The 22,654-nt window shown below is 41.3% G+C and overlaps 1 protein-coding gene across 5 annotated transcripts in view; it reads left to right on the top strand.

Annotated features, from left to right (window-relative positions):
• The window catches only part of kif21a (kinesin family member 21A), a 94,896-nt gene that overhangs the window by 55,678 nt on the left and 16,564 nt on the right, over positions 1 to 22,654 (top strand). For 4 of the 5 annotated variants that reach the window (XM_079602985.1, XM_079602983.1, XM_079602982.1 and 1 more), the window contains exons 14-23: positions 1,526 to 1,714; positions 4,216 to 4,415; positions 7,489 to 7,596; positions 7,681 to 7,749; positions 16,361 to 16,500; positions 16,576 to 16,720; positions 16,936 to 17,130; positions 20,347 to 20,448; positions 20,590 to 20,755; positions 22,508 to 22,528. In XM_079602985.1, coding sequence (XP_079459111.1) covers positions 1,526 to 1,714; positions 4,216 to 4,415; positions 7,489 to 7,596; positions 7,681 to 7,749; positions 16,361 to 16,500; positions 16,576 to 16,720; positions 16,936 to 17,130; positions 20,347 to 20,448; positions 20,590 to 20,755; positions 22,508 to 22,528 — 1,335 coding nt within the window. The remainder of the gene's footprint in view (positions 1 to 1,525; positions 1,715 to 4,215; positions 4,416 to 7,488; positions 7,597 to 7,680; positions 7,750 to 16,360; positions 16,501 to 16,575; positions 16,721 to 16,935; positions 17,131 to 20,346; positions 20,449 to 20,589; positions 20,756 to 22,507; positions 22,529 to 22,654) is intronic. The other variant, XM_079602984.1, reaches the window with a different exon arrangement.

Here is a 22,654-nt window from a genome sequence, read left to right as displayed (position 1 = left end):
TTAAAGCCTCCTATTCACATTAGTTGTGGATGTTTAAAACTAAAAGAACATACTACCGGCTAACCGTAGCCTAGCTAGCTTGTCTGACACGTTTTAGGTTGTCAGAATGTCAGTGTAAACTTTTGTCAACTTTTTGTTTAATATAAATATTTAACAGACTATAACATCAACACGAGTTTACTTTTATAATGCACTTACTACATTTTACTTGTATAATAGACTTACCAATAATCACAAAGCCGGTGCAGTCTTCCACTCGTATGCCTGTCAGATAGAGTTGCGGGTTTAAGGAAAAAAAGCGTTCCGTTAGTTGAGGCGCGTCCGGTCTGCGCAGCTCGCGCGAATCCGGCCCACACCCGCCGGACGGACTCAATTCAGATGTGGCGCGTCTGGTCTGCGCAGCTGCCCCGGATTGGCGCCGCACCCGCCGGACGGACTGTCACAGTCGAAGCTACAGACAAGTCTGGCGCAGAGTTGGTGCAGATCTGCATAGTGAGTGCGACTGCTACGCGAATCTGCTGATTCGAAAACGGATCTGGCACAGATGTAAATGCTGTCTGGGCGGGCGCTCAGCGCTCATGTAACCCGCCTGGAGCAACCTTACCTCAGATAGTCCTCCTGACGTTTGCCGCTGGTAAACAAGAAATGTTTAAATTCACAATCTATAGCTTCGGTTCTATTATATGAAACATATAAGTTAAAATACATTAATGACTCGTTATAACGTAGGTCAAACGACTTCTTTAATTAACGCTATGTGAGTTGTTCTTCATCTCATTCAGAAATGTAGCCTATGACTGCAAGTGTTCAGCGTCACATTCATAGTTAACATCTGAACAATGTTATTCCTTCTTTCACGCGGGCATTTAGTCATTACAAAATAATGTATTGAGGCCAATCATAATAAGTTATTGAGGCCAAACATTTAAAATGACATTATAATCTGAAATCGGGCCTTCCCCCGTTTATCCCGTCACTTCACCACGTGACAGCAGCAAGCAGGCTCCGATTGGTTAACGCGGCGCGAATTGACGCAGAAGTTCAGATTTTTCAACTCGGGCGGCAGACAAGAATTCGCGTCAAACGTGTGAATGCACAGAAAGCACTACATAAAATCATTCGCGCTTAACGCGCCAGACGCTCAATTCGAGCAAACTTGACGCGCAAATGAGGCGTATTCGCGTCTACTGCGGCACACTCTACGCCTCATTTGCACCGCAGGAACTTTTTACGCGTGTAACGTGTCTTTGCATTGACTTAACATTAAAATCACTCGCGCCTGACGCGCTATTCGCGTCCGGTGTGAACGCACCATTAAAGCGTCTAAATAAAAATATTAGGACACAAACAGTATTTCAGTACACAAATTATATTAGTTTTAAAGTACATAATATTGGTATTTCTATAATATAGCACATATATAATGTGAATTATTAATATTTCATGTAAAGATATTGTCTGTTTAATGATTATCTGTATGTAAACATATTAATATTTTTGAATTCATTGTTGTTGTGTTGAGCAGAGGACTTCCAGGCCGATCTGGCCAACATCACCTGTGAGATCGCCATCAAGCAGAAGCTGATCGATGAGCTGGAGAACAGTCAGAGACGTCTGCACACACTCAAGCAACAGTACGAGCAGAAACTCATGATGCTGCAGTGCAAGATCAGAGACACACAGGTGGAGCGAGACCGCGTGCTGCAGAACATGGGTGCGTTGACAAACACGCGTTCAGTTATTAAACTTTAATGACAGATTATGAAACACACTCAAAAAAAATTATTTGGAACAACATGCATTGAGTCAATCACAATAAGGCCAGATACATGCATGTAACCCTTAAAGACCTGGGACATTTCTGGAGCACCTGACTCCCCTGTTCTTTTCTTAGTTTGTCTAACCCATTAGCAGTCAGCATTAAGTGCTATATATCATTTTAAGGCGAGACACTACAGGTGAATAGGGTACAATTTTAAAATAATAGATATCACCATGAAACTTCCTCAGTTGATTACTTACACAAGTTCATTAAAAAAATGTATTACAAGTTTTTGAAATTTGTATGTTTAATTATGCAAATTAGGCATTATCTCATTAAATATGCACAATTTTGCATATATTTCTGGTAGATAGATCTGAACATATGATAAAGTCAGGCGCAAAATTATTTTTTCATTTTGATTACACACAAGATGAAAGAAGATGTTCAGAGGAATTTCAGGATATATGCTTTCATTACCTAGGAAATCAAAATATACTGCCTTAAAAAAATCGATTTTAGCCATATTTTTTTTATTAAAATGTCACATAAATCAGGCCAGGAATGATTTATTAACAAATCCCTCTGAACATATCTTCAGAATACTGCTAGGTGTATAACTGGAGAGTTTGGTGTACATCGGTGCTACATAGGCTGAGATGTGTCACTGGAGAATGACAAAAACTCATTTTGAGAAAAAGGCATTTAAAGATTTGTAATGTAAAAATTCATACTTTTTTAGTGGAAACAACTATTTACTAACACAATATCTCATCAAATCATTAGCAACAACAATACAAACCACCTAAATCACATCAAAACTTATAAACACAGCATTTATGGCCTTCAACTGAGCAGAAAAACAGTCAAAAACACACATCTAAATGTCAGAGCGCGTCACGTGATGCATCCGAACCAATCACAGTGTCAGAAATTGACATCAGCCAATGAGATTTCGCTTTTAGAGTTAAATGCCTATTATACTTTCACGATTGGTTGCTGATTAAAAGGAAATGACCATATTTGGATCCGACAGCATTGTACAGGAGAGAGAGAGAGCTTTCCAGCGATGTGTGAGATTAAAGGAAGCAGAGAGAGATCGCGGAGCAGCGCGTTGATTTATAACGCCAACTTTTGTTGAATTTCGGAGAAATCTACAGACGCAAATAGACAAAGTGTAGTAAAATAAAGATCTAAATGTGTATTTTGGACTTTTTTTTCACCACAAGTCTGAAAGAAGACATGTTATTGAAGACAAATAGCCCAAAATCTCAAAATTGACCAGTGAAAAAAAAACAATGTTTTTGCCTGCCGTGTCTCGCCTTAAACAGGAGAACTTGAAGTTTCCAATTTAGCTCATTTAAATTCCCAATTTTTCATTCATTTTGTCTTGGAATGGATGAATTTACCTGATTTAAGAAAAACGGTAGCACATTTTTTGTGAATTTTTTTTTTTTTTTACTCAATTAAAACAAATCCTCCTGAAGTTTGGATTTTTTTCCTTTAGAAAGTTTTACTTGGATATTCTAGGTATCCAGATGAAATTTTGACTACATGTAACAATCCCTAAGCAAGTTAAAGCCATTTATTACAACATTATAGGCGATTTTCCGTGAAAAGCTGGTGTGTTTTTCAATTTACTGACATTGTAGATGTGTCCAAAAAAGTTCAGGAAGTAAAATAAATTAAAAAACATTGTAATAGAACACTGAAGCAAAAGTGACATATATATAAACCAATCTGGGCATGAGGATGGGACTAAGCATCAACAATCATTCCTGTTTGGCTCAGAGAAACAAACCACATGGGTTTCTATGACGAATCAATGCTGATCAAAACCTGATGACGCAATCACATTCACTACGGAGCCTCTGAATGTCCAAACGTAATTACACATAAAAGCCGCAAATCTCCTCTTTACGGGACTTTTTAAAGCATACATATTGGATTAACGGTTCAAAAGTTATTAAACATTTAAGAACAATAGTTATTTTTAGCTGTATAGGTCTTTAAGGGTTAAGGGGCTATGTGTATGATTCAGAAAACCTTGATATTAGCAACACCGGTGGCCATTAAGTGAACTGCAGTCAGCTACTTTTTGCATTTTAAGCAACTTTAAGTGCATTTTTATGTGATAAGTTTACTGATATGCCATTTCTATGAATTCAATTATGTCTTTAATGGAAAACAAAATTCAAATGAATTTGTTTAAAAATAGCTCGTAACGTACAAGAGACTGAGCGTGATTCAAGCCTCCGTCAAATACTGACGGCGAACTTCTTTTCCGTTCTTCACTTAGAAGTAAAAATAAGTTGTAAATGCCTTTCCTGTGATGTACTGTTAATGAACATCCCAACGATGTCCGGCCTGCAATATGCCCTGAGAAAAGCTTGTGTGTAATGTTTATTTGTGTTTATTTTGTTCTGTTTTGTGTGTGTGTGTGTGTGTCTTAGGCTCTGTGGAGTCTTGCTCCGAGGACAAGAGCAAGCGGATAAAAGCAGAATACGAGAAGAAACTCGGCGTGATGAACAAGGAGCTGCAGAAACTGCAGGCGGCTCAGAAAGAGCACGCTCGCCTGCTGAAGAACCAGTCACAGTACGAGAAACAACTGAAGAAACTACAGCTGGATCTGGCTGAGATGAAGAAAACCAAAGTAAGCGTCACCACAGAGACTGCACAAGAGAAATGCTGAGTCACCATCACAGCACAGAATATTTCATCATAAACAGCGCCTCCCAGTGGCCAACACACCCTTCTGCAACACACTGCAAAGAATGAAGTTGGTTATAGATGACTATACAAATACATATTGACATATTGAACTTACTGGTTGTTTAATATATTGCATTTTAATAATATTAATATTGAAATCAAATTAAATTACATTAATTTTCTAAAGGTTTTTCTACTGCCAAGTAAGATGACAAATCTAGTAACGTCAGCTCCAAAATCATTGCCACCCTTCATTAAAATGAGCACATTTTAATATATAAAATATATGGTAACTTTATTTTGATGGTCCCCTTTAGACATTCTGATGACTACAAGTTACTTTGCAAGTGCGTGTCATTCACTAACCCTAACAGTCTACTAATACTAATACTAATACTAATACTGTAATGAGAGTTAGTTGACATGTTGGTGCAACATTACCTAAGATTAACAGAATGTCTAAAGCGGACCATCAAAATAAAGTGTAACCAAATATTTGAGCTAAAATTAGATCAAAATCAAATTAATAACATGATATGGCAGTCATGTACTTGAATTTGTCATAGTTACTCGATTCATTTTCTCTCATAATCAATGAGATAATAAATGAGACAATTAAGATGAAAATTAAGACATTGAATTTAATTCTATTTTACGCTGCTTCCTTAAAGGGATAGTTCACTTTGAAATTAAATGTTGGTGTGTTTTAGCTTACCTCAAAGGCATCTAAGATGTAGGTGCTTTGTCTCCGCAGTAGTTTCAATTTGGATATTTTTAGGTCAAACCGTTCTTGTCCGTCAGTCATATAATGCAGGTCTATGGTCACTGTCTCAAAGAGAACGCACAGAGAAGTCCAAATTACACAATTCCCCATCGTAAGTGCACATTGATGGCCTAAGACACGAAACGAGCGTTTTGTGTGAGAAAACTAACAGTGTTTATATAGTTTTTACCTCTTGTACACAACCACGTCCAAGTGATCTGAGGGCGCGCGCGCTTCCTGGTGTGTGACGTGTGCGCCGGAAGTGATCTCTCGTGCGTGTACGTCACTCATTGTTTACACAGAACAGAGATTGTAGGTAAGACGGCTGATAGCGGAAATGTAATATATGACACATATGTCCCTATATCGCTAGTGCTAAATATAAGACAATATATCACATATATACATATCTCTACATATATGTTGATATAGGTTTTTAACATATATACATTTTCCATATTAAATGAGTATATTGACATATATTAATATATTTCTATTTATATAATACTGTATGTTTTGACCATATATGTCACCGATATGTTTCATTTATATATGCCAAACCATTTACTATTTAACTATTTGTATCAAGTGTACAGATCAAGTCTACTTATCCACATTTCATTTCAATTTCTATCTCATTTTCGAATAAATAAAATGTTATTATTTATTATTATTTTACCTCTTCTTGACCAGCTCATAAAAACTAAACAAATACTACACAAATTCTATTTGAAAACTGATAATTATATATGTGACATGTATATAAAAAACACTATTATACACACATAAAATATATGGGCTGGTTTTATATGTCAATTGTTCCATTTTCTAATAGGTTTTATATATGGCCATATATATGTGGATATATTTAATATATGTAGATTTCATATGTGTATATATCACATTTCCGTAAATGGTACTAATTTGCGCTTATCTGGGATGTTTAAACCGACGTAAAAGAAAAAAAATTGCGTGTGTTTTCTTTTTCCGGCGCTTGCGCAGACTGAGCCAGAACGCGCGCACACGTCACACACCAGGAAGCGCGCGCGCCCTCAGATCACTTGGACGTGGTTGTGTACAAGAGGTAAAAACCTATACATTATCCTGCTTATTACATGGCTACCTACCAAATAAATCAATAATTTGACACAAAATATTGATTTAAAAAGGAATTTATTGATCAATCTATTGATTGATTTATATGGCTTCCGCTAAAGAAAATAGTCCGTTCCGTCTCTACGGTTAGAATCCTGCGTCCATGGCAACGCTCTGTTTTTCATGGCAACGGTCTGTTATACTTAGCAGCGGTGTGTTATCAAGAAATAACAGACGTATTCTACATTACAATTCAACCAAGCCATGTAATAAATGTATATATATGTATGTAGTAGAATGGGCTCCGACGACTAACACCGTGTCCTAACAAGACGCGATGCGATAAGATCCAGCGACAAATAATGTGTCTGTCCACACTAGACGCGACGCGACTGCGAGATGCGTACAAATCAATCAAAACCCACAGCCAATCAGAACAGCGTGTGGGCGGAGTCTCACGTCACACACCAGGAAGCGCGCGCGCCCTCAGATCACTTGGACGTCGCTGTGTAAAAGAGATAAAAAACGATATAAATACTGTTCGTTTTCTCTCACAAACTGCTCGTTTCGTGTCTTGGGCCTTCAGTGTGTACTTACGATGGGGAATTGTTTAATTTGGACTTCTCTGTGCGTTCTCTTTGAGACAGTGACCATAGACCTGCATTATATGACTGACAGACAAGAACGCTTTGACCTAAAAATATCCAAATTGAAACTACTGCGGAGACAAAGACACCTACATCTTGGATGCCCTTGAGGTAAGCTAAAACACACCAACATTTAATTTCAAAGTGAACTATCCCTTTAAATTCAGATTCTAATTCTGGATCTCGTTTCCTGCCTTAATTCTGAATGACACACAGCTGGGACTTATGTTACATTGTTGCATGAGCTTAATGTTGGCGAATGCATAGCGTTGTGGGCACAGCATCTCATTTAGTGTGCCATGTTCTCAGTAGCTAATATGTTCTGGTTATTTCATGTTTAGAGGAAATGTCCATAAGTGTACAGTACAGATAGTATGAGCAGTATAATAGCACCTTTAAACAGGCCCATACTCTTCATAGTGACCGCAGAAATCGGTCTCATTATCATGATCCAGTTTCTGTAGCACAAGTCCTCCGGCTAAACTCGTCTTGAAATGAACTGTCGTCAGGTGCGTCTGATGAAGCAGATGAAGGAGCAGCAGGAGAAGAACCGCATGGCCGAATCCCGCAGGAACCGAGAGATCGCCACGCTGAAGAAGGACCAGCGCAAACAGGAGGTGCATGATGGGAAGATAACACTGGCACAGCATGAAACTGACAGTGAAATATGTTCAATGTGATGTTGTTTCTCTCTTGTACAGCATCAGATGAAACTGCTTGAAGCTCAGAAGAGACAACAGGAACTCATTCTGCGCAGAAAAACTGAGGAGGTACATTAGTTTCTACTGTACCTACAAAGTGTGACGCATTGATATTTGTTTAATCATACAATACAATAATGTTTCAAATGTTTTTTTCAATATATTATTAACTTACATTAATATTAAAATCATAATGTAATTCATTTCATTTCCTTAAACCTTGAAAATAAGTCACTTAATTTTAAATTTTTTGTTATAAAATGCACTTATGCTCTTCAGTGTTGTTATTGTCAACTTAAACTATAAAAAAGAGTTTTTGTTACTTAAAATAAAGCGAATTAGATGAAACTAGGGATGTCCGAGCAGATCTCAAGGATCGGTGTTGGGGCCGATTAAGCTTTTTATTTTTTCACTTATTGGTATTGGCTATCTCAGCCCGATGCTTTATCTGCACCTTCACGTGGGTTTGCCATCCGCCATTAAAAGGTAAAGAAGTCATTTAAATATGCGTGTCTGATGCACGAGAACCAATGAGGTCTGTTCGAGCGCGTCACACGCACATGTTCAAGCTTCTGTGTTAAGCGTGTTTGATGCAAATTTTTGTAATAAATCACTTGAAAGTAATTTACTTACTGTTTATTTGTGTCTGCCGTCAGACTATCTGAGACCTTGTTGCCATGACGTGTTGCTATGGGTCGCATCGGTCCAGACAGACTGGCATCCCGACACCACGAGCTTCATGCTTTTTTTCTTTTAGTTTAAAGCTAGGGTAGGTAATGTTGGAGAGCTAGCCAGATTTGAAAGTGGCACCTCTTCTAAGCTCCGCCCCCTCCTGTCAGTGCTCCGTCCAAAGCTACGCCCCCCCCACAAACATGAACGCGCATCCAGATTTGGAGTCAGCTCAGTGTTGCCAGACGTACGATATTTATCGTATTTGTACGATAATTTAGACCTCTGTACGATGTACGATCAATAATGAAAAAATCCCATAATGTACGATAATTTCAGAATTGTCCGCAAATTAGTTCAAATCTCCCGGAATCTAGATCGAGCGAGCAAGATCGCGCATGGGTAGCGCACGCACAACAGAGAAAGGGAGTGAGACCTTGCGTGTGTGTGCTAGTGTGCGTGTGTGCCTCACAGTGGAGCTCGGGCACGAGACATGAAGGCATCTGATTGGTTCTTTACATTTGCACCGAATGGCAGTGATTGGTCAGAGTTTTTACTGTCCTACAGCTGCTACAGAGGTCAGATTTTTTTCATTCCTTTTTCAGAACACATAATGTATTGACTACTATCAGAATGGAAGGACCATTTCACCCAGTATAAAAAAAAATGTTTCTGAACAGGATTACCAACCCTACCTTTAAGCAATTATTCTGCTTATTGTACATATAAACTACAAGAAGTTTATATCAGTAGTCCCATATTCATATATGCCCATACTCCATATATATTTACTATATATATATATGTATGTATGTTGTAGAATGGGCTCCGACGACTAACACCGTGTCCTAACCAGATGCGATAAGATCCAGCGACAAATAATGTGTCTGTCCACACTAAATGCGACGCGACTGCGAGATGCGTACAAATCAATCAAAACCTACAGCCAATCAGAACAGCGTGTGGGCGGAGTCTCGCGGCGAGTGCACGGCACCAGAGAGTAATCTTGACGGCAATCGCAAGAAAATGGATAAGTAGCTACATAATCAAATTCACAAATATCACACCATTTAAACAGTATTCAAATACATGGCCACTGAGTTACTAAAACAAACTTTGTCAAATAATACATTTGTTTCTTTACAGTTTGAACGTTCTTGTTTCCATTTGTTTAATTTCAAGATCTGAGGTGAATTTTCCATTGTTGCTTTTACAGCTACAAAGCTGGAGCACTAAATGATATTCAAAGTCACATGACACGCTTTTAACATTAAATAAAGCACATAAACAGCGCCTGAGATTATCATTTCCACACTTTGTGTTTGTTGTGCCAGCCGCGACGTCGCAGAAAAATAGAAACAGTTTCTAAAATTGAATTGTCGCGTGTCGCCGTCGCGGCTGGTTATTACAAAAACTCAGATTAACACGGAAAAGACCTTTTATCGCGTGTCGCGGGGTCCCGTCGCGTGTAGTTAGGACACGGTGTAAGGGCGAAGGAAGATCACACGCCTCGAGAGCCACAGAAATTGCCTCAACGATTGACTTATGAGTTGCTTGGAAACTGAGGGGGACACCTGGGGGAATCAAAGCACAACAACTAGTCAGTTTTACAACACCAAGATAAGCGGTGGACATAATACAGGGCCTGTTTACTGGGCAAAGCAAATCGAGCATCTCTTGAGCGTCGCCATCTGGCTTAAATGTAGAAAACGGGACACTAAAGGGTGTCTCCCGTTCCAGTGAACCACCACCGAAAGCTGTGAGGTAAGCAGTAAAGGCCGCCACATAAACCTTCAATATAGAGGAGCCAACTGAACTGGACGCGTGAAGGAGAACAAGAACGGAAAGTGCATTGTTTCTTCTGATGCAAACAAGTCCACCTCCGCCTGGCAAACTTCTTTCGGTAAACCAATCACAACAGAGCTGTCTGGCCAATCAGAGCAGAGTAGCTCGCGGAAAGAAGGGATTTAGAGAGATTGATTCATCTGGCGAGTCGTTTGAGAATCATTGAAGATCTGGTGATGTGCAAATGTATATTAAGAGAAAATTAAACCGTTTTTTTTTACCTTTGATGCATATAAACCTGTTGTAGGAGACTCAAACAACATTAGGAAACTTTAAAATAGCATAATAGGGGCACTTTAATATTCAGCAATATTAGGATTATTATTATTGCAGCATTTTTGGTGATCTTTACACAATTTTTTAACGAAACTGAATCAACTTTAGCTGAACAATGACACTTGTCTTTTTAAAAACTGCTTTACAGCAGAATTGAACCCTTTTTACAACCCTGTAAAGCTGCTTTGAACTGCTTATAAAGCGCTATATAAATAAAGTTGAAAGGTGATGTACAGAAGGCCGAAAGGAATCATGTTGGACGCAGCTGCCATGAGTCCCAGCAGTCTCTGAAACTGCCTTACAGTGACGGCTTGGCCTAGCCGGATCTTGCCTGGGGCCGAGAGAGTGGGTTTGATATAAGAAAAGGAGACTGACGTGCCTGACTCGTAGTCGAGTCACATACATGTACCACCCCTAGGAATGTAGTTCTCTGTAGTGGAGAAAACACACTCTTCTTGGAGTTCAGTCTTAAACCCAAGCACCTCGTGTGGGTGAGGACGCCATCTCAATGCCAAACCGCCAACTTTCCCCAGACAATCGATTTATTCAGAGCGCTTCCTGAAGGCACAGAAGCTGACAATGTTTGGTACGGGTGTTCCTTATAGTTTCCAGTTGCACCGTCATCTGTCACATGACGTTTCGCCAATGAGATTGGAGTGATTTCACACGTGCTTCTGACACAGTCATGCAGAAACGTCCCCATAGCGTTAACATCAGTGTTGTGCCTGAACACGTTGATTGAACGATAGTTCATGAACTCGTTCATATTTTGGGCGAACGTGAACTGAACGTTACTGTGAACTCGTTCATTCTGGTGTTGGTGAACGGCACGCTCTCTCAGTTTAACTTCGTTCAAAGGGTGCCAGATTTCTATAGAGCCTTCCAGGAAAAAAACGGCTAAAACACCCCGTAAACGGCCTTAATATGTAGCGGAAAAAACACCCAATCTGGCAACACCAGCCACCAGTGTCGACTGACTCTCTTGTTCGATCTCGTTCATCAAAATGAACTAATCTTTTTTCCGAGTCATTTCGTTCATTTAAGGGGCTTTAAATGTTATACTATTAACTGGCAAATTCCCCGAACACATCCACTTACGCAATCTTGATCATATTCTGAATTATTAAATCATTATAATGCAGTCAAAAATCCTTTACAGGGAACATAAATAATTACTTTACCTTCCGAGTCTTTCGTTCATTTGTCACGTGACAGACGCAATTAATGGATTCATGAACGACTCATCACTAAAATCAAAACATAAAGCAGCATGTAGGCGTCGCATGATCACTTAAACGAGTTTTTATGACCAGGTCGGTGAGGATGGGGAACATCTGACGCACAGCTTCAGTGTTAAAACTGATCAAATAATTGCTGTGGTTCTGTATGGGCTGTGGCAATCATTTTGAAAATTATAGCTCGCAGCAACATGAAAAAAAAGAACTATGAACTGAACTAGTTAATTTTAAAATGTGTGAAAGTGAACTTTCCCAACACTGGTTAACATTCTGATTATGTTGAACTCTGTTGGGGGATGTTGGGCATCCATAGATGAAAACTTAAACTTAATTTTTTTTATAAATAAAATAGAAATGTTGCCTTGGCAGTAAACTGAAATAAAATAAGTTAAATTTGAAGTACTAAAATTACTACAACAAAGACTGTGATAAAATAAATTATAGCTAAATAGAAATATAAACTAATAGAAATGACAAAAGCACATTACAAAATTAATCAAACTTAAACCAACATTAAAACAAATAAGAATTAAAGCTAATTCTAAATATTAATAAATGTTATAAAAGTATTTAAATAATACTAAAACAACACTGATGCACTACACTATAATACACATTTTATTATAGAAATGTTTGTCACGTTCCGCTGGTGGAAAAAGCAGACTGGATCCAAGATGCAGTAACGAGGCTTTATTTTATAAAGGATAATCCAAAACGTGGTCAGGGCAGGCAAGGGTCAAAATCCAAAAGAGCAGAAGACAAAACAACAAACAGACTAGGAGCAGGATAAACACGGGAAACAAACGCGGTGTGACGTAGAACATTGATACACACAGAACAAGAGACAAACAGGGCATTAAATACATGAATGACAAAGGGAAAACGAGAGACAGCTGGTGATTACAAACAACAGACACCTGGGTGCGATTACACAGACAGCATTGTGGGGAATGGAGTTCTAGTGCATGACACCGGGGGAAAGAAGGACATCTAGTGGACACCCGGGGAAACACAACCAGACACCGTGACATGACCTCCCCTCTACGGAGCGGCTACCAGACGCTCCAAGACCACAAGAAACACACAAAACAAGAGTCCAGGCGGGAAGAGGAAAGGTGGAGGATCAGGGGGTGGGATGGGGGGCCAGGTCCGTGGAGGGGAACAGGAACAAGGGGGAACGGCTTAAGCGACGACCAGGGCGAAACCGACAATCCATAGGGCGGCCAGGGCGAAGCAGGCAGTCCATCGGGTGGCCAGGGCGGTGAAGACCCCTTGGGCGGCCACGGCGGTGAAGACCCCTCGGATGGCCACGGCGGTGAAGACTCCTCGGGCGGCCACGGCGGAGACGACCAAGGTGAAGACGACCACTCGGGCGGCCATGGCGGTGAAGACCAAGGCGGAACAGACATAGACCCTGGCTCAGGAACAGTCACAGACACCACCGGCTCAGGAACTGGAACAGACAATGGCTCCGGCTCTGGAACAGCAGACACTGGCTCCGGCTCTGGAACAGCAGACACCGGCTCCGGCTCTGGAACAGCAGACACCGGCTCCGGCTCTGGAACAGCAGACACCGGCTCCGGCTCTGGAACAGCAGACACCGGCTCCGGCTCTGGAACAGCAGACACCGGCTCCGGCTCTGGAACAGCAGACACCGGCTCCGGCTCTGGAACAGCAGACACCGGCTCCGGCTCTGGAACAGCAGACACCGGCTCCGGCTCTGGAACAGCAGACACCGGCTCCGGCTCTGGAACAGGCTCGGCAGGCGTGACGTGAAGCTCAGGCTCGGCAGGCATGATGTGATGCTGGATCGGGGCCGGCAGGGCGAGCAGCTCGGGCGGGGCCGGCAGGGCGAGCAGCTCGGGCGGGGCCGGCAGGGCGAGCAGCTCGGGCGGGGCCGGCAGGGCGAGCAGCTCGGGCGGGGCCGGCAGGGCGAGCAGCTCGGGCGGGGCCGGCAGGGCGAGCAGCTCGGGCGGGGCCGGCAGGGCGAGCAGCTCGGGCGGGGCCGGCAGGGCGAGCAGCTCGGGCGGGGCCGGCAGGGCGAGCAGCTCGGGCGGGGCCGGCAGGGCGAGCAGCTCGGGCGGGGCCGGCAGGGCGAGCAGCTCGGGCGGGGCCGGCAGGGCGAGCAGCGTGGGCGGAGCAGGCAGGGCGAGCAGACCGTCGACGGTCTCTAGAACCACCTCCCCCGCAGTGGCAGCAGCAGCGGTCTCCGGAACAGCTTCCTCCTCCGCAGCAGCAGCGGCCTCAGGGACAGCCTCCTCCTCCGCAGTAGCAGCGGCCTCAGGGACAGCCTCCTCCTCCGCAGTAGCAGCGGCCTCAGGGACAGCCTCCTCCTCCGCAGTAGCAGCGGCCTCAGGGACAGCCTCCTCCTCCGCAGTAGCAGCGGCCTCAGGGACAGCTTCCTCCTCCGCAGCAGCAGCGGCCTCAGGGACAGCCTCCTCCTCCGCAGTAGCAGCGGCCTCAGGGACAGCTTCCCCCTCTGCAGCAGCAGCGGACTCAGGGACAGCTTCCTCCTCTGCAGCAGCAGCGGACTCAGGGACAGCTTCCTCCTCCGCAGCAGCAGCGGCCTCAGGGACAGCTTCCTCCTCCGCAGCAGCAGCGGCCTCAGGGACAGCTTCCCCCTCTGCAGCAGCAGCGGACTCAGGGACAGCTTCCTCCTCTGCAGCAGCGGCGGCCTCAACATTGGGGGAATCGGGGGTCTTCCTCCTCTTCCGTCGCCTACGGCGGTAAGGTGCAGACTCTGAGCTGGGCTCTGGGGTTTGAGCGGTGTCTGGGCTGGGCAGCGATGGAGAGTTCTCTGGGCTGGGCAGCGATGAAGCTTTCTCTGAGCTGGGCAGCGATGAAGCTTTCTCTGAGCTGGGCAGCGATGGTGCAGGTGAGGCTGGTGTATCCCATTGCCCCCGAAAGTGGAGATACATTGTGAATTTCTGAAAGTTCAATATCTCCAGCCCCTTCATCTCCCACCGGGGCAATGGGTCGTCCAAACAATGATTCAAAAAATCCTTCAGGGCTGCATCGTCGTAATTTAAATTACGTGAATTTTCAAAAAAAGTCTGAGCAAACCCACTTATCTCTTGGCCATTCTGTTTTAAGGCCAACAGCTTCTGCAGTCTCTCCCTCCTCTCCTTTAGAGTAATGGGGAGAGAGGACATGACACCTCGTCCTGCTGGATCCATTTCGGGTGTATCAATCTGTCACGTTCCGCTGGTGGAAAAAGCAGACTGGATCCAAGATGCAGTAACGAGGCTTTATTTTATAAAGGATAATCCAAAACGTGGTCAGGGCAGGCAAGGGTCAAAATCCAAAAGAGCAGAAGACAAAACAACAAACAGACTAGGAGCAGGATAAACACGGGAAACAAACGCGGTGTGACGTAGAACATTGATACACACAGAACAAGAGACAAACAGGGCATTAAATACATGAATGACAAAGGGAAAACGAGAGACAGCTGGTGATTACAAACAACAGACACCTGGGTGCGATTACACAGACAGCATTGTGGGGAATGGAGTTCTAGTGCATGACACCGGGGGAAAGAAGGACATCTAGTGGACACCCGGGGAAACACAACCAGACACCGTGACAATGTTGCTTTGGCAACTAACTGAAATAAAATAAAATATGTATAAGTTAAAGTACTGAAATGACCAAAACAAAGTTAAAGCTAAACTAGAATATTAAAAGTAAAAATGGCAAAAGTGCACAACAAAATGACTAAATTTAAAACCGCAATTATAAAATGAATAGCGAATTCAAAATATGCATATATACTGAATTAGTTTATAAATTATAGTAAAATAACAGTGATGAACTTGTATAATATAATGCACTTATACTTTTTAAGTGCCCAGATTCTTTTTGGGGCCACTATATGGTTTTATATTTATTATCTAAATACTTTTAGGGAATACATTTGAATATTATATAGATTTACTTTTATGTGAGTGGAAAAGTATCATATAAATATTAATGCTTTATTTTAGCCCTGCAGATAACAACTATTTTGATTGTCAAATCATCTGTTGATTATTGTGTAGGGGTGTAACAATATATCGCAATACAAAAATGCAACAATACGTATCGTGGATAGTGACAATATGTATCGTGGATAGTTCACCCAAAATAAAAAAATGACTGTGTGAGAAAATATGAATGTTTTAGTGTCAGTACTACATTAAACTAATATATGATGTTGAATGTATAATAATGTAATGGGGGAATATTTGCCCCATTACTGCATATGTAATGATTATGCCAAACGTCTTATGTTACCAGAATGTTAAGGATATTTGTCTAAAATAATTCAGTATTTTCAGCTTCAGAATCATTCATATTTTTTATCTGGTGTCACTGTTGACCTTAGGTTTCCAGCACCAAGCCCAAGCCTATTCATGAACAGACCAGATAAAATTTCACAATATAAAATCAAAGTTAGCATTTTAATTAACAATACATTTTTTTGATAACCTTTTATCATATGTTTTGGGAGTATCATAATAATATCGTATCGTGAGTTCAGTATCGTGATATGTATCGAATCGTGAAATAAGGGTATCGTTACACCCCTATTTATTGTGTTATTTGCCTATTCATTTTGGCATTATCAGATTTTCCTGCAGTGTCCTGTAGTGATTACTGCTGTCTCTCAGGTAACCGCTCTAAGGAGACAGGTGCGGCCTATATCAGGAAAGGTCACACGAAAGGTCAATCTCGAGTCAAACCAGGACTTCTCTCACAGACCTCCCGCGGGTCGGACGTACTCGGGCTCAGGACCACCTAATGGAACCAGGTACATTATACAGGCCTCATGTAAATATGTTCATATGACTTTATTATGCCTGTGACTGACAATTGTTTGCTTTAGATTATACTATCGCAGGCCGGCTGGGATATACTCCACCCGAGTGGCTCGTGGGAAATGGCAGAGTCTGGAACGCCGTATCTCCGATATTATCATGCAGCGCGTTACAATTTCCAACATGGAGACTGACATGAATCGTCTTCTAAAGGTGCAAATCAAGCTGTTATCATGAGAAACACCTACTTTACAATGTCAAATCTGCCTTAATGCTAATACTGTAGATGCAAATATATACACTGATCATATTTATTTAAAAAACTTTTATTTTAAACTTTTTTTTAAATGTAATTGCATTTACATTCCTAAAATAAAAGCTCTATACAAACTTGTTTAGCTTCTCATTGTTTGAAATCCCGCCCACAGCAACGTGAAGAGCTGACGCGCCGGCGGGATAAGATAAACCGAAAGAGAGAGAGACTGCTGGCGGAAGAACCGGAGGGAGAAAAAGACGTTCAGTCTCTGAATGAGGAGCTGGAGTCTCTGCTGGCCAACATCGACTACATCAACGACAGCATCTCTGACTGTCAGGCCAACATCATGCAGATGGAGGAAGCCAAGGTGAGCAACTCCCTAACCCCGGGATCTCGGTTCAACTGCTCTTGACAAAATGCGTTACGCCCATGCAAACTTTGTGTATATTAACCCTCAGGGGTCGGCAAACGCGCCGGCGCGGCATTTTTTTTACATAGCAGCAAAATAATCTCAAAATACTCCGTCATTTTTGGTCATACAGACAAAAATAAACTGTTAAATGTCTACTTTTTTTATGTGTCCACTTACAATCGAAATAAAACATTGTGCTTTTTGTAAAATAAAGAAAATAAACAGCGTGTGCTTTCTGCCTCTCCGTCTCCGTGAACTTTTTTTCTGGTGCACGTCTCTAAACTTAAACAAAACTCATATACTATTCACCCAGGCATGAGCAAATATATCTTTATAATCATTTAAGTGTGTACTTTTAAATGATCTAATTCAAAACTAAAACAAATATTCTCTGTTTATGTAATCTATATAAAAAGAGAGAGATGTCAGTCATTCTCATTATCGTTCTCGCAGCGCATTATTCTGCTAATGTGAACACGCCCACAGAGAGCGCACGCTATTCAAACGCAAATGATCTGAGGCAATCCATGCAAACGTACACAATGCCCACACCAACTCGATAAAACACACCAAGTTTAATCAGATTAATGTACTATGTCGTCTTGCGAGGCTGTGAGGAATAATCCTGGGAATCGTTCCTCAGAAGTGCTGGTTAGTTTCACTTCGAGGAGCAATGGATCCAGTTGAGGATTAATAGTACGTTTTTTATTTTTATATGCTTTGTTCTCATCGTGATAATAGTATCTTTGAACCACAAAAAGACTATTTAAATATGAATCGCGTTTCTGTGTGTGAATGAATGAACGGCACCGATGCGCGCTGTTGTTTCAGACGAAATTTGAAAGACAACATTTCGTTGACTAGTTTTGGATAGATTATAAAGATTTTACTGTAAAATAGACATCAAATAAGCTTTTGTTAGCCAGTTTCTGCTCATATGTTAAATATATAGAATGTTTTGTCAAAAATAAACTCATCAACTAAGATGTTATAGTGTTTGTTCCAATGTTAGGCTATATCAAACTAATGAATCCTTAACCTTGAAATATGTATGATAAAATGTATACCGGTACTTTAAAAAAAAGAAAGATGACACTTGAAATATTGTTAAAATTGTAATTGTTGTTGATTTACCTGTGAACACTTTTTAATAAAATTGCAAAAGATATATTTACAAGGTAGATGTAAAAAAATCTTAATAGGTCAATATAAACCTTCTCATTAAATTATTTTTTATTATAATTATTATTTTTATTAGTGACACATTGGGAGAGGATGTATTCTAAAACTTTCTGAAAATACAGTATGAGAACTAACTGCACAATTACTAGAAATGTTTACCTTGGATATTACCGTATACAATTTGCATGTATAAAAAGTTTGTGAAAAACAAACAAAACAAATTCAAGATGTTTCCAACTCTAACTGTAGAATTCTGTAGAATGGCCCATATAGCCTAATTGAACAGGATTTGTTTCTAGGTATGACTATGTACTAAAAATGTGCTTTTGACTTTCATTTATATTTGGATTATATATATATATATATATATATATATATATATATATATATATATATATATTGTCCTCACATAGGGGTGTGACGATAACCGCATCACCACAATATCGCGTTAATGAGATGCCTACCGCGGTGTGAGGTCATCACCGCACTTCTTTTTTTTTTTTAAGTTACAGGAGTGCATATGGTGTGTGATATGAACTATAAACGCATTAATCTTTGCTTACAATTGACCCTTCGCTAAGCCACGCCCAAAAACCACCACTGGCCAATCGTGGCTTTAGCAACCGTAACTAGGCACGGGTGGTCTGGCAAGCTTTCGAGCGAGGGGAACATGCCAACAAAGACAAAGAATGCTTTATAATTATTAATTTCCATTGGCATTTAGAAGCTACATGCGTTCTTGATCGTGCCTCCAGTGTGTGATGCGGCCGCGGGTGGGTTTTTTTTTTTTTTTTTGAGGGGGGGTGTGGGGGGTGGATTGTCGGTTAACCGCCAAACCGCGAGATTTGTTGCTTCTTCACCGCGGTAAGAAAAAATCCCATACCGTCACAGCCCTATCCTCACATTCTTTCTTGTGTGACACACCTGATTAAAAGGCTCATTATGCAAGTCATTATGCAGGTCATTGTCTTCTCAGGTGTATATCTGATCTTTCACGCACCCATGCATATTGCCTTTCCAAACAAAAAGTGTTTTACAAAATTTAAATCAATGTATTGTTTTATGTGAATGATTTTCAGATCATTTTGAAAGAAAAATTCTAGGCGTCAATATCCATTAGTCAAAAGTATTGTGGACACATATTTAGTATGCGTTTTGTGGCCTTATTTCAGACACTTAATTTATTTATTTTTTATAACCATGCATAAACATTATTCTCTCAAAAATACAAACATGCACATACGTGTTGCTCACATATTATGGTAGCCCTGATTGTGATAAATAGAGTGTAATTACACCTTCGCCACTAATGTTTATAAGCAACTGAAAAAAGCACAAATGTCAGGGCATGTCAGAACATCTCAAGGACCCCAAAAACACCTTAGACCCCAGAGGGTTAAGGCTCTTTTACACAGACCAGTTAAGGCTGCTCTGTGCTTGCTCAAAATTCAGTGAAAACTGAAAAAAAGAGACTGCAACCGGCCCATGCGACAACAAGGATAAATACCGGAAGAGCATTAAATGTAGTCACGCAATGCGGATGCGGTTAAGATTAACAATTTGAAAACAAAGTATAATTTGCACGGTTTGACGTGATATGATTAGCGATCGTTAGATTTAATCAGCGCGATTTACTGCAATGCTTTTTTCCCCTTAGTTGGTCAGAATAAAAGTGGATGTTATTGTTCAGATTACATTTTCTAATGCCAGTATCCACACCGGCCCGGCGACTGACAGCCGCTCATTCTCCTCAAAACATTGGATTCATCCGCGCTGTGCCGTGCCGAGGCACAACCCATGTAAAGATAATTCCGCGAATAACTGCAATTGCAGATTTCGAACGGAGATGGCGACAAAGAGGAAAAACCGCAGCTTTAAATCAAACCACTGGAATATTGCTTTTAAACTTGAATGAATTTACTCAAGTTACTTTAAATCAAACCACTAGTATTGAAAAAATTATATACTGTTTTTTTTCTTCATGCGTAGGAAGAAGGTGATGTTATTGATGTCTCGTCTGTGATTGGTTCCTGCACTCTGGCTGAATCTCGATTCCTACTGGACCATTTCATGTCCATGGCCATCAACAAGGTATCCAATCACAAAACTGTTACTCTGCTTTGGTCTTCTCTGTTACATACTATAATGTTAAAAGTTCAATTCTCATAAATAGATTCATTAATTTTTAAAACATTAGCACATTTGGTGTTCATCCTGGTCACATGCTTTCAGGGTCTACAGGCAGCTGTGAAGGAATCTCAGATAAAGGTGATGGAGGGGCGGCTCAAGCAGACTGAGATCAACAGTGCCACTCAAAACCAGCTGCTCTTCCACATGCTGAAAGAGAAGGCAGAGTTTAACCCGGAACTGGATGCGTTGTTGGGGAATGCTCTGCAAGGTAGGGACATTCCTCCTGAAACCTATCTTTAGCTCTTTGACCCCAGGCCCTAAGACCTTAACAGTGACCTTAGCGCGCCAGAATACCCATAGTGAAAGATTTTGCTAATCATAATCAAGTTTAGATTTTTGTGATTCTGCAAATACTAGAATATTCACAAAATTTGGTCTAAAGAGGCCAGCTGTCTGACAGTTACTATTTTCCAAATCTGAGGTAAAGTGCACTTGTGGACTGTGGAGCAAGGGTGGCCAAGCCTGCTTCTGGAGAGCTACTATCCAGAGTTTAGCTTCAGTTCTAATCAAACGTACATGAACCAGCTAATCAAGGTCTTCATGATCACTTGAAAATATCAAGCAGGTGTGTTGGAGCAGGTTTGGAAATGAAGTCTGCAGGAAGGTAGCCCTCTAGTTCCACTTTTCCTGTGCTGTGCATTTCCACACAAAAAACCCTGGACTAGTGCCCAAATCTTGGGCAAGCGCAGGCTCCAGCAACTGCACCAGTGGAAAAGTGGTATAGGAGCAGTATTTGCTACTCCTGGTCTAGGGGTTGCACTAAGAAGTCGATTAATTCTGGCACTAGTTGATGTGCTGGGTTTTTGATGTCATGGAGTCATGGAGTTGCACAAACCTAATTCTTGAAACCCACCATCAAACAATTCAAGTATTGCCCAGAACCAGAAATATAAGTATGTGTTTTTTTTTATGCACTATTTATGACAATGCAAGCAGCATGGATCTTGTGATGAAGATATGCACTTTCATTTGTAGTGGTGTAAGCCTGAATATTATATAAAACAGGCTAATGGCTGAAACACAGATCATGTTCACAGTCCCGGGTGCTCATGTCTAACTGGAAGAGCAGGCCAGGCTCTATAAGTATTGTTTGACACGAGTCTGTCTGGAGTCCGAGTCTTGTCATGGGGTTGGAAGCACTTGGACTTGGTCTTGACTCAAACTCGACCTTCTTCAGGTCTCTATCTTGACTCTGACTCGACCCTCCATGGGCCTCGGTCTTGACTAAGACCTTACCTACTCAGGTCTCGGCCTGGACTTGGACTAACATGAGCTGGTGTCGACGACAGCAGTGGACTCTGTTGTGTTGAGTTTGTGGTCTCAGCATCAGCATTAAGTGTGGTCCTCATTCCAGCTTATTTTGCCCAAGAACCACATTTTTTAGACAGGAAGAAATTGTCTAAATGACATATCTGACCAGAATTCATTTTTTAATTGCTTAAATTTTGTTTGTCCGGTCCTGCTTCTGGAGGTCCAACGTCCTGCCAAGTTTAGCCTCCACACCTGCTTTAAAGTTTCTAGCAGAGGTCCTGCAGATCTTGATAGGCTGGTTCAGGTGTGTTTAATTATGGTTGGAGTTAAACTCTGCAGGACATTGACCATTCAGGAGCCGGATTGGACATCTCTGATACCACAATAATGGACCTACATATAACAAAGTTGCACTTCAGTCAAATAACAATCAATCAGTCCCCATGAAAGGTTGCACAGTGTTCCCATCATGTACAGGTCCCATTTCCCATTTCCACAGTCGTTAAACACCTTACAAATCAGGGAATTTTAAAATTGTGATACACAGGCCTGGAAAACCATGGGAAAGTCATAGAAATGGGTTGGTTAAAAAGTGTGGAAACCCTTGAAATATCTTTTCCATATTCACATTGTATTGTGGTATATCCATGAATACCATCATACCATATAACTTCATCTTTTCTGTTCCCCTGTTGCCCGATTTAAACAGAGCTAGGTAACATGCCCTTGGGTGAGTACCAATAGCCACACTCTCTCTGTAATGAGCGCATGGGTCTACCTCCTCGGACTAACCACAGGCTAGCGGTCCCATCCGCAGGTGCATGAGGCTTCTGTTCATCTGTCCACACCTCCTCTA

This window comes from Phoxinus phoxinus (assembly GCF_949152265.1).
Source record: "Phoxinus phoxinus genome assembly, chromosome: 25".
In the NCBI taxonomy this organism is placed as follows: Eukaryota; Metazoa; Chordata; class Actinopteri; order Cypriniformes; family Leuciscidae; genus Phoxinus; species Phoxinus phoxinus.
The sequence above is the reverse complement of the archived record's forward strand: the minus strand, read 5'-3'. Positions and strand labels throughout refer to the sequence as shown.